Source organism: Condylostylus longicornis, unplaced genomic scaffold, assembly GCF_029603195.1.
Source record: "Condylostylus longicornis isolate FDR11 unplaced genomic scaffold, ASM2960319v2 ptg000030l, whole genome shotgun sequence".
Classification (NCBI taxonomy): domain Eukaryota; kingdom Metazoa; phylum Arthropoda; class Insecta; order Diptera; family Dolichopodidae; genus Condylostylus; species Condylostylus longicornis.
Window position 1 is genome coordinate 1,959,537 of NW_026577999.1, and position 13,796 is coordinate 1,973,332.

At 32.9% G+C, this 13,796-nt stretch overlaps 1 protein-coding gene across 1 annotated transcript in view; it reads right to left on the minus strand.

The window, feature by feature from the left end:
* LOC129608020 (glutamate [NMDA] receptor subunit 1) overlaps nucleotides 1-13,796 on the minus strand; it is a 158,498-nt gene that overhangs the window by 63,032 nt on the left and 81,670 nt on the right. The window contains exon 7 of the mRNA XM_055519319.1: nucleotides 140-342. Coding sequence (XP_055375294.1) covers nucleotides 140-342 — 203 coding nt within the window. The remainder of the gene's footprint in view (nucleotides 1-139; nucleotides 343-13,796) is intronic.

Consider the following 13,796-nt stretch of genomic DNA (forward strand, 5'->3'; position numbering starts at 1 on the left):
TTTATATTTTATAACTTAAATGTGTATGTGCACTATTTCTATATGTAGACGCTGTGTAATAAGTATGTATATATATATAACAAAGTATAAATTTAGATTATAGTAAATTTTGTTAAGCCTAAATGTATATATAGCTTACCTTGCATACATTAAATATACTCTTGATTGTGATTGTTTCATTTCAAATAAATGTTCTGTAAAAGTTTCCAATTTTGGTTCAAATTCAACTATTAAATCGACTGTGGCACGCACTTCGATATCATCATAGTTTGTTTGTGAAGCTGTCTGAAATCTACCTAAAATTGCTCTGCCATCTGTGTCAGAACTGTGAATGATGATTACCTACAAAAAAAAAAACAAAATAAAGAAAGAGAAAAAGGATAAGTAAGAAAGAAATGGCAACAATACACAAGTTTCTTTTAAATTTGATTGCTTTTTTTTCTTATATTTTTGTTTTTATTTTGAAAGCATTAAGGATATATGACAAGTCATAAGGAAATTGAAATAAAGAAACAAAACAAAATACAATGAAGAATAAAGAGAAAAAAAAATATTGTGACAATTGAGGTACCCAAAGTACTATAGAAAAGATAATAACCCTCGTGTTTTAAGATTATAGTGTAGAAATTGTGAGACGAAACTGTTATATAAAAAGTAGAAAACAAATAAAAAATTGCAATATTAAACAGGTGGTTTACAGGTTTTCCCTTTTTTTTTTTTGAGGCGATGAGAAATCATGAATTTTTTAAAGAATTTTATAAGATTTTTTCGTTCATGTTCGTATAACTATATGTATAAGCACAAACGTACATACATATGTATTACGCTATATTACTCGTCAAATAAAAGAACAATTTAGTATAGTTTAGTTTAAAACGAGAAAAAAAATAGAGTTGACCTTGTCAACTCTGTGATACCCGTACGAATTTGTTATCCTAGGCGCGAATAACTAATGTGCCATAACTAACTATGGGGCAGACTATGACTTTAAGTTGCCGTATTACCATATTAATTTATGCAAAATTTCAGTACTATGTGTTATTCAAAATACTGGTTGTGCCAAACTACTATTGATGTTGTATGGCACCTACCAGAAAGAGCCAAGAAATTTTAGCAAATTTTATCAAGCACATCGGCCCTACTAATATATTCACTTGTGTGAAATCTCAATATCACAGCTTTTATAGTTTCTGAGATATAGTCAAATAACTTTTGAAGTTGTATGGCAGGTACCAGAAGGAGCCAAGTAATTTCAACGACTTTTATGAGACACATTGGCCCTACTAATATATTCGTTTGTGTGAAATTTCAATACCATAGCTTTAATAGTTTCTGAAATATAGTCAAATAACTTTTGAAGTTGTATGGCAGGTACCAGAAGGAGCCAAGTAATTTCAACGACTTTTATGAGACACATTGGCCCTACTAATATATTCGTTTGTGTGAAATTTCAATACCATAGCTTTAATAGTTTCTGAAATATAGTCAAATAACTTTTGAAGTTGTATGGCAGGTAGCAGAAGGAGCCAAGTAATTTCAGCTACTTTTATGTGACACATTGGCCCTATTAATATATTCGTTTGTATGAAATTTCAATACCATAGCTTTAATAGTTTCTGAAATATAGCCAAATAATTTTTGAAGTTGTATGGCAGGTACCAGAAGGAGCCAAGTAATTTTAACGACTTTTATATGGCATATTGGCCCTACTAATATATTCGTTTGTGTGAAATTTCAATACCATAACTTTTATAGTTTCTGAGATATAGCCAAATAAATTTTGAAGTTGTATGGCAGCTACCCGAACCGGTACCCCGATCATGTCCAATTTAAATAGGGTTCTGGCACTTACTACAATAAATTATTTGCGAAAATTTGGTGAACTTAGCTCAATTAGTTTTTGAGTTATCGTTCGGACGGACGGACGGACAGACAAAGCTAAATCAACTCAGAATTTGACGCTGATCAAAAACATACACTTGAGTCTATATCTAACACCGTTATTTCTTAGCGTTACAAACGGTAAGGCAAATTTAGTATACCCTTCGAACATACGTTCGTACGGGTATAAAAAATATTTAGAGTGAATGTTGACGGCTTTATTTTAACCAGTAGAGTAGAGAACAGCATGAGTTCTTATACACTTACCTAAATGTAACGAGTTTTGATAGTGTATTGAACTTTGCTTTTTGTATTTTTTTATTCTAAATTCTATATTCATTAATAACATTTTAATTTCAGTTAGTCTAGATTTTTAATATATAAGTACATATTTCTTTATTACGAAGAATATAAAATGATGATTTCAAGCAAAAAATCACGAATTATTATAGAAATTGTTCTTTATACCCGTACGAACGTATGTTCGAAGGGTATACTAAATTTGCCTTACCGTTTGTAACGCTAAGAAATAACGGTATTAGATATAGACTCAAGTGTATGTTTTTGATCAGCGTCAAATTCTGAGTTGATTTAGCTTTGTCTGCCCGTCCGTCCGTCCGTCCGTCCGTCCGTCCGTCCGTCCGTCCGTCCGTCCGTCCGAACGATAACTCAAAAACTAATTGAGCTAAGTTCACCAAATTTTCACAAATGATTTATTGTAGTAAGTGCCAGAACCCTATTTAAATTGGACATGATCGGGGGTACCGGTTCGGGTAGCTGCCATACAACTTCAAAATTTATTTGGCTATATCTCAGAAACTTTAAAAGTTATGGTATTGAAATTTCACACAAACGAATATATTAGTAGGGCCAATGTGTCACATAAAAGTCGTTGAAATTACTTGGCTCCTTCTGGTACCTGCCATACAACTTCAAAAAATATTTGGCTATATCTCAGAAACTATAAAAGCTGTGATATTGAGATTTCACACAAGTGAATATATTAGTAGGGCCGATGTGTCTCGTAAAAGTCGTTGAAATTACTTGGCTCCTTCTGATACCTGCCATACAACTTCAAAAGTTATTTGACTATATTTGAGAAACTATTAAAGCTATGGTATTGAAATTTCACACAAACGAATATATTAGTAGGGCCAATGTGTCTCATAAAAGTCGCTGAAATTACTTGGCTCCTTCTGGTACCTGCCATACAACTTCAAAAGTTATTTGACTATATCTCAGAAACTATAAAAGCTGTGATATTGAGATTTCACACAAGTGAATATATTAGTAGGGCCGATGTGCTTGATAAATTCGCTAAAATTTCTTGGCTCTTTCTGGTAGCTGCTATACAACTTCAATAGTAGTCTGGCACAACCAGTATTTTCAAAAACACATAGTACTGAAATTTTGCATAAATTAATATGGTAATACGGCAACTTAAAGTCATAGTCTGCCCCATAGTTAGTTATGGCACATTAGTTATTCGCACATAGGATAACAAATTCGTACGGGTATCACAGAGTTGACAAGGTCAACTCTATTTTTTTTCTCGTTTTAATTAAACCGGTGTTTTAAATATGAAATTAGTAAGACGAAGTAGCTGACTGCATTGATTCAATTTATTTTGATTGTATGTTTCAAATATCTAATTTCCCAAATTAAAAAAATCTAATGTGTCCACTACATAACCGACCGCAGGGTGTATTGTTTTTCATCTTGTCTTGCGCATAACGTGGCTATTCTATGTAACAAACTGAACCCAAATAATGAATTTCAAGAAATTCCGTCAATTAGTTTCGTAGATATAGTGAAAAATGAAAAATCGGCCCTTTAGGAATGTCCGGGTTCCAAAATACGCTTTTGGAACCCGGATATTCCTAAAAAATTTATAAATTTTTCATTGTGTTAATTTAAATATTAAATATCAAGGAAATTTGTTGATTAATTCTGTTTATATGCGTGAAATAGCAAATTTGGCACGTAGCAAAAGTAATAGTGACTCCTTGGTTTCTTAAGAGTTTTTTCGTATGATAAAGCTAATGTATAAAACTTTAAGTTTACCTGCTGAACATTTACTTAAAAATGATCAAAAATATAAAATCGCCCCGTAAAACATGCCGGACATAACACAAAAGTTGATCATTCACATATAAATTACCATAAAAATTGGTTCAGCGGAACTTCATACACATGCGAACACAGACTGAGAGACCGTCATTTCGCTAAAACTAGTTTATTTACGCTTTCTTACCTTGAAGAAGTGAAATTGCACCGGAAGCTCGACATTCATAAATTGGAGCTATCACATATTATGTAATCTGGCTCATAAAAAACTTATTTTAAACAATGCGGTGTGTTTAAATTTACAGTTTAAATTTTATTCTGGAGCATCACATATTTAACGTGCTATAAAAAAATGTAAAAATTATAAATTGTTGGTGAACTTTTTTGCGTGGTGGTTCCTTTTGTGCGGAGGTTCATCACTATATATGGGTGAACAGATTGTCGCGCTGTATGGTGTAATTTAGTTGAGGAAGACCGGCTGAAAGGCTTTCATTTGTTTATTAAAATTTAGTAACCAACGTGCAATCACTTACCCTATTTAATTTCTAAACTCTCTATACAAAAGCAAAATATTACATAGGAGCATATTCTTTTTTTGTAAAATATTTCAAAAATTCCTTAACTCAAGAATTTTTTATAATATTTTTCAATATTTTACAATATTGAGAATTATAGTAGAGAAGTGGTTTTTTTTTAAGATTTTATAAAATATTGTAAGAATTTTCATGAAATAAAACAAAAATGTCGATGTAATTGAGTACGTACGATAATATGAAGTATGTATGTACATATAGACCAAGTTTTATTAATATCAATGAGAGTATATTAGCTATTAGTGCAAATCAGAGTTCCAGATTATTTTTAATATAAAAATATATGCTCTATTGCTTCTATAATTGCTCTGGTAATACATGAGTGCACAATATTACATGAACTTTTAACATTTTTAAGAAAAATTCTTTTAAAAATAAAACTTTAAATTAACATAATTATGGTTTCTCGTTTCTTATATAACTTTTGCAGTAATTTTTTGTTTTTTTCTATATTAAGATTAAAAGTATTTCTAAAAGTTTTATACATGCACACAATACACATGTAATTCAAAGTTTCTTATTTCAATAATATATTATGCAATTACATATACATATATATATATTATATATAATAAATATATTATATATAATGCCAGAATTTATTATATAAATTTATTTATTTATTTTTTTTCTATATTAATTTTCTTTTAACGAAAAGTTTAACAATGAATCTTAATATAGCAGAATATTAAGTGGAATGGAAATCGAAAAACTTGGATAAATTGTTTCACAAAAATTCTTTAATTATTCATTCTACTTATACTCGTATAATGTATAAAACCGTTCAATAAATTTGTATCTTACTCTAATCTAAGTATAGATCAAAAAAATACTTTAAAAGTACGTTGAATCATGTGAATAAGAACAGAGAGTTCAGTGCATTTATGAACAATATTGATAATTAGAAAAGATACTTTTATACCATAATAAATCCTAAAAAATCGGATTATAAATTGAAAATATTATTCGCCGCGTTAAATCTTTGAATATTTTAAAAGTATAGAATACAGAAAATTTTTAATTGAAAGAGGATTAAAAATATTCTGTTTGCGACAATCGACAAGAGAAAATCACGCGGTATTGCAATGTTTTCTGCTCAATTAAAAATTTAGTTCAGTAAAAAGGACTTTATCATTTTTTTATAGAAATTTGCAATAATTTGAGATTAAGTCCTTAAGATTTGAAACAATCATTAGGAATAAAGCACACTATTTAAATTGTTGTATATTTTTAGTCATTGACAGTTGAAGCAGCGTGCATATTAGGTACACGAACATTTTTGTGTTTTTGTCTCACTGAGGGTCTTCAAATCGTGAATGTTGGATTGCATACAATACTGGACAACAATTCATTTTTTTTTACACCACAATACAGTCACCATATAGCCAACGCTTTTACAGATAAACATGGCAAGTATGTTTCCTTTTTTAATTTATTCATTGCAGTTTTCTAAAAAATTCATAAATATTTTGAATAATTTGAAAAGGAATGCACTTGCAGTAACAGCATATTTCAAAAAAAAAAATGGCGAGATATTTGCTATTTCAATAATTGTTAAAAGGAAAATTGCATTTAGAAATGAAAAAATTTTTATCTTAAGGATTTAAGTTGAATGTTTTAACGCAGCATATAGAACATGGAATCAGCATTAATTTTTGTATATACTTTGTACTTATTGCATATTTTTATGATTTATCCTTCAGGATAAATCATCGTACAGTTTTTGTGTCAATGTTAATAATTTCTTTAGGAGGTATTTTTTTTTTCTATGTTCCTCGTTTATGTTGGAAAAATTTCTACAATATACAGAACAAATGCTTTTAGCATCACTTGATTGACACTATATTGTGTAGAGGCAAATTGTTTTAAAAAATTTTTTAATTATATTTTTTAGTTGCAATGATTTAGTATTTAAATGGATTGCTTGGAATGCATTACAACATTAATTTTTTGTTCTTTTCTAAACGAATTTTATTTTGCAAAAATTTTAATATTGAAAAAGAATAGAATAGAAAGTAAAATGTGTTTGATTCCTTGGAGATTTAATAATACATGAACTTTAATGATGCAATTTTAATAATTTGTGAAATAATATAGAAGTTACTCGAACCACTGTACCTACTGATTGCAGTATATTGATTCAGTAAATCATTTGTGAAAACTTGCTGGCAAGATTAGTTTAATTAGTTCTTAACATATTGGTAAGATCTACAGCCACACAAGCAGCCAATTAATTCAAGATTCAGTTATATTAGGCAGCAGAATATAGTAATTTATAAATTTTATATTACAAAGAAGTAGAAAATTGCAATAGAAATTCTCAATGAGAACAAAATATTCACGACCTTATTTAATTTGTATCATAATGCAAGTGTAACTCTACTGCATCATTGTTTATTTAATCATTTATATTGTGCTCAAAAAGATTTAAAACAATTGAATTTAGGTATCTATGTTAAGACATTCTTCTCTTCATTTTGTTTTTTACATTTTATATACCCAGTTGCTTTTCCCTTTAATTTTGGAATACTAAAATTTTATAATAAATGATAGAAATGTCAAAGAACAAGTAGAACAAGTGGATGCTACAAAATGTTTCTAATGAAAATTTATTACCAATTTATTATTCATTTACACATGTATTATAAGTGTAAGTTTGAAGTTTCTACACAAATATTTCTGTATTGTTTTCATTTCTCTTAAGATTACGTCATTGTTATTTGTAAGTGTGAGTAAGAGTGCTACTACTCTTCCTATTTTTATCCTTTTCATTTTTATATTAAAACAAATTATTGTAAAAAGAAATATTGGTATAAATTTAATTTTATAACTTTTGGTATACTTTAAAAATTTAGTTAAGAAAAGAAATTTTATTGAAAATTTTAACAAAATGTGAATTGGGAATTATGGATGAATGCAAACAAAAAAAAAAAAAATAGGGAAATTTTCTGGGTTAAAGTGGATTTTATCATAAATTCATTTTCCTTTTGTATTGCTTGCGATATTTTTCAATATTTCGAGTATATTTATTTAAAAAATTCCCATGGGTTTTTAACTCCTTCTCAACAAAAGAATTAACAAAAAAAGTGAGGAAAAATTTCATTATAACACGTTGAAAAAGTTTTTATAACAAAAGAAAAAGTTTTCATTTTAGGTATTTCCCCATTTTACAGCCGAGAAAAAAAAAGTTTTTTTTCCCGAACAATTTTGTACTTTTTTTTTAGAAATCCCCCTTGGCGTACAAGTACAAATTTCTGAATTCAATGATTAAAAGAAAAAAAAATTAATTTTTTTTGCAATTTTCGGTAAAATTAAAATTAAAATATTCGGCATAAAAATTTTTCGAAGGCATAGTTACTTAATATTCGATATTTGCACGTAGGTATACGTTGATGTCTAATTTAATCAAATTGTAATTCACATTGTGAATCCTTGTCCATCTGAAAAATACACAATGGCTTATATACAATTTTAATAGTAGATTTATCATGGACTTGTTAACAACAGGAATCAAATAGCTTTACCCTATTGTTAAGGGTAAGAGATAGTTTCGTTTCGAAATAAAAATTTTACCATATTGAAATGCAGGCGCGTTTGATTAAGAAAGGACGAATTCCTTATCTACATACTATCCATAGTAGCGAAACCTGATTTGGTTTAATAAGCATAGGTGTACAATAAAACAATATAAAATTCCAAATAACACGAATACAAATGCGGTAGGACTATCTACCAAAGTGTCGGCACAAAGAACTTTGAAGATAATGTAAAAATTCCATTAGATAGGGAAGGTAAAACAATGGTCGATTCGTGTATAAGCCATATTGGAAAACTTGTAAAGAGTTGAGAGATTAAATCTGCGAATTCAAGTCAGAAAATGTAAGGTTATTATGTCAACAGAATTATATTCAGATACAATTGGAGGCAGGCCTAGGGCTTGCATTTTGTTTAGTAAAAGGCTAACGTATTTTCCCATTCCAGATTACTGTTCTAAGGATCAGGTAGCTGCGTTGGTGAAGGTGAAGTCTTCCGGGGGTTGGACAGAGTCCATTGTGGGCTCATCCTACCTCCCGGGAGACTGTGCCCATCCGGACGAGCAACTGAAAGATCTAGTGGACTTTTGTGGAAGGAGGAACTTCCAACTGATAATAGCAAGTGATGCCAATGTCCACCATACCTTCTGCGGAAGCAGTAATATAAACAAAAGAGGTGAGTGCCTACTTCAATTTATATATAGCAATAAATTAATGGTTATGAATGAGGACAATAGGCCGATTAGGGAAGAAGTCCTTGACATCACCCTTTGCACTGAGTTTATCAGCAGTAGGGTTAGTCATAGGCAGATTAGGTTTGATATCATGGTCTCCGCGGAACTGGCAGAAGAAATGTATCGGGTACCCCAATCCACAGATTGGAGTCAATTTGGAACACTCCTCGTGGATGGAATTGGATCCATTCCTGCTTCTGTCAGAACGGTGATGGATATCGAACTGGCCAGCGAGGCTCTGATGGCGGCTATTACTAGTGCCTACCATGGGAGCTGCCACGCTAAGCCGAGACGGAGCAATAGAAAGTACCCGTGGTGTAATGAGGAGCTTTCAAGGCTTAGACTAAAGACCAGAAAGCTATTCAATAAGGCCATGGCGTCGGGTTCGTGGGAAGAGTATAAAAACACACGAAATACAATAAAGATATTAGGAAAGCGAAGAGAATTTCGTGGAGGGCGTTCTGCGAGGGCATTGATGAACTCTCCAGCAGTGCGCATCTTCACAGGGTGCTTTCCAAAAAGTAGCAGGAACGGCCTGATGGCTAAATGACTGAGAACGGAAAGCAGACGTTGGAGCTTATGGCGTCAACGCACTTTCCTGACTCGGAGATTCTTCGGAATCACTTAAATGCGGTCATTGAACCGAGGGCATCCTGGCCCAAGAAGGATGACTGGCAACGATCCCGTCTGGTTTTCACGATGGGCAGGATTAGATGGGCTGTTTTTTATTTTAGGCCCTTCAAATCTTTAGGTGATGACGGGATATATTATGCATTTTTGCAGAGGGGTTTCCAACATATCGCTAGAGCACTGTTAGAAATTTTTCGTGCCAGCTATGCGTGGGGTAACATCCCTCAGGCATGGAGGGTGGCTAAAGTGACGTATATTCCGAAGGCGGGTAAGCGACCAAGCAACCACCCAAGGTCTTTCCGTCCAATCAGCCTTACTTCTTTTCTATTGAAAGCAATGGAAAAAGTGATTGATAGATTTATACGGGACGATGCTCTGGGAAGCAATCCCTTGCATGAGTCTCAGTACGCCTATCAGTCGGGAAGGTCTACTGTACTCGCTCTGCAGGGTCTGGTGGGGGTCCTTGAAAACTCACTGGAAGTGCGGGAGGTGGCAGTTGGATTCTTCCTTGATATAGAGGGAGCTTTTGACAACACCCCACATCATGTCATCTGTGAGTCGTTGCACAAACGAGGGATTGATGCGACCACGAGCAGATGGGTTAATCGGATGCTACAGGATAGGATTATTAAGTCTACCATAGCTGACGATATACTCTTCATCTCCGCTTTCGCCCCTCCTGTGGTCCATTATAGTGAATGATTTAATCGCTGTTCTCAGGAGCTACGGAGTACGTGTCTGGGGATACGCCGACGATGCGGCCTTCGTCGTACGGGAAAAATTTGAGAGTACTATTTCTGATCTTCTACAGCAAAATGTACGTGTTGTGCGAAGGCGTTGGGTTAAATATAAATCCAAGCAAGAGCACTTTGGTCGCCTTCACCAATTCTGTTTGGTGAACGTATTAGTTACTCTATTGAGGTCTTCTGAATTCGTCTCTCCTGGAATATTGATCGTCTCTCCTGGAATACCCATATAAATAGAGTTATCGAGAGGACTACGGCGGCCTTGTTGACGTGTAGGAGCTTTGTCGGGAGGACCTGGGGAATCAGTCCCAGGATAGCACTGTGGCTATATACGGCCCTTGCTAGGCCCATCGTCACCTAAGCGCCGATTGTATGATGCCGTAAGGCTCAGCAGGCGGGTGTGCGGGCCAAGATGGAAAAGCTACAGAGGCTGGCCTGCCTGGGAGTGACCGGGCCAATGCGGACGGCTCCATGTCGGATACCTGTCTGCCGCGGTACAACTGCGACCACAAGTACAGGGTTCTGTTTCCCGATATCGATGGATGTGGGATCGGGGTGGCCCGGTACTTGATTCAGGTTCGAGCGTGTGGTATGCGGACGGGTCCAAAAGGGAGCCGGGTGTATACGGTGTCCGCCCGGACACGCGTATATATGCGACCCTTGATCCGTATTGCACAGTGTTTCAGGCCGAAATACATGCAATAGAGATTTGTCTGAGAATCAATTTAGAAAGGGAGTATAGAAACCGTACCATCTATGTGTTCTCGGACAACAGGGCTGCGCTGCTGGCGCTTGGTTCACCTCAGGTTACATCCAAGCTGGTCTGGGGCTGCCTTGCTGGACTTGTGGAATTAAACAGAGAACAGAGTCACGCTCATTTGGGTGCCGGGCCATAGTATCCATGCGGGCAACGAAATTGCTGATAAGCTGGCGCTGGGGGGATCTGGGGCTGACTTTGTGCAGCCGCTGCCTTTCTGCGGCCTGCCTTCTTCCGCCGTGGGGGCCAGGCTTGCCTGCCTGCTCGCCGCGGAATGCGGCCGTCACTGGCGGAACACGAAAGGGTGTCGTCATGTGAAGGTGTTTCTTTCGGCGTACTCCAGCGGATTCACCGCGGAGTTGCTGGGGATGTGCAGGAGCCGGGTTCGTATTATAACCAATTTCTTCACGGGGCACTGCCCAGTGAAACGTTCGGGAACTGTTGTCCAGCTCCCTTAGGGATATCTCCGGCTTTGTTGTTGGGACGGGGATACTATAGGTGGGAGCGTGGGGAGGGTACAATAAGTCAAGAATGGCTGCGGTGGCTTGGGGGGTTACTCCTGGTCAACAGAATATAGTTTCAAATGACACTGAGGATTATAACATGAATGTTGTGGTGTACGAAAGAGATAAAGTGAAATTCGGTAGATACATATATATAGTACAATATATAAAATATATACATATATAGTACATGCTCAAACTGCAGACGACTCGTTCAAGTGATTATACAAACTTCATATAAAAGTTAATACATTCTTCACTAAGGTGAAGGGATAGGGTATAGAAATACCTTAAAAGAAATATGGTGTGCGTAAGATTAAATTTATTTGACAAATTTTATTATTTTTGTAATTTATTCAGATTATTCCAACATTATTAAAGAATTTGGAAATTAATGTAGCAGCATGAATTTAATTATAAACTAATTTTAAATATTGAATTATGAATTTTTTAAATATTTTATTTGTATTAGATTTAAAGGTATTTAGGGATTAGTTTTTTAATTTTTTATAAGCTTTATACATAAATATAAATACATAATAGGCACACACTTGTATACTATAATTAAAATTTTAGTTTTGTTGCTTGAAGACCTATAATAAAATTTAGCAAAATTTTATGAATTTTTAATAAGAACACAATATTTCGAGTATATTATGCAGCAATGAAATACTCGTAAAGATGAAAAATATTTAAATTAATATTTTGAAAGCTTATATAACAAATCGTTTATAAAGCGAGTGTGACAAATTTAGAACGTAAATTTCATTTTGTTTTTATAATGAGCTAATTTTGTGATTTTCCTTTATTTCTATTGCAATTTGAATAATAAATAGCATTAATGTTATAAAATTTTATTTATAAATACAAATTTTGTAATTTTATTTGAATTTCAAAATGAAATTCAAAATGCTAAGAGCTAAATAATTTCTATATTATAGGGATAATTTAATACCGTTTTTAGATTTATAAAAATAAGGATTCATACACATATGCTATTCACATTGAAACATCCAAATTTTAAAGAAATCAAGTTCCAGAAAAACTAATATTATAGATTAATCTGGATAATATTCTAGCTTTGCTCAAAACGTTTTCAATTTATTCGAAAAATTTTCATATAAAAATTTCATGAATCGAAGTGAAAACTTTCAAATATAAAAATAATGGGAAAAATGAGAGATGAGCATTTCAACTCTATGATACCCGATGCTCTCTGATTATGCACCAGACTTATGACATTAATTATGGTGGTTTGGCTTTACAAGAAATGAATTAAATTATCTAGGGTGGTGTTGAACAAATTGTTGTTGAAGTAGTGTTGAACATGGTATACCTGGCTGCTTTTGTAAAACTACTTAAGAAATAAGCAAGAGAAATCATGAAATTTGGTGAGCTTCACTCAGCTAGTTTTTTAGTTGTCATTGAGACGACCAGACAGGCAAACAGTCGAAAAGGCGGACTGAGATGGGTAAATTGGCTCAGAATTCGATGTTGATCAAAATAAGTGTATGTTTTACTTACCAATACGTTGATCAAAAAAAGTGTTTGTTTCTATATCTCAGACTATTATTTCTTATTGTTACAGACGTTAAACAAAATTTATAATAAGCTTCGAAAATACGTTAAAATACGAATATTAAAATTAATATATTTGCGTCTGCATGTGCATATGAATTCTTACAAGATAAAAAAAGCTGCAATATTAATATTCAGCTTAATGGAATTCTATTCTTATATATATATGTATAGGTAAAGAGATTTTATTCTGAAGAAAAGTACTTTCACCATATTATACCATACTAAACGTTTTTAAATCTATTTCAGAATTTTAATATTAAATATTAAATTTCATAGCTTCGATCTATTTCCTTCATATATTTTTTTTTCGATATATTATTTTGCATTACACTCAGAAAAACTACACTTATACATATATCCAGTTTTATGTATATCAAATATTCGTTCATTTTCCAAGATAAATGAATTTAATATCATTTCATATTTTTTAATGTTAAAAACCTAAGAAGATAAAAATAAAAAGGTGCTTATCTTTCTGACATCTTCTCGCTTTAATAAAATCGTCTTCCGACAATTTACATATACATGTACTAGTTTATAGTGTGGTCTATATGCACTTTATCTGTACTTACAATTTATATGTGGTGGATGAGAATCGTGATGAAAATGCATACGAAGAGAAATATAAGAGTAGAAAATAAATCTAAACAGTGCAGACCGGTTAACAGGTTCCCCTTAATATCACACTTCGGGATAATAGATGGGTTTTTGTTAATTTCACATAGGTATGCTGTCAAATATTAAAATTATTAATTTTTTTAGTAAAATTTT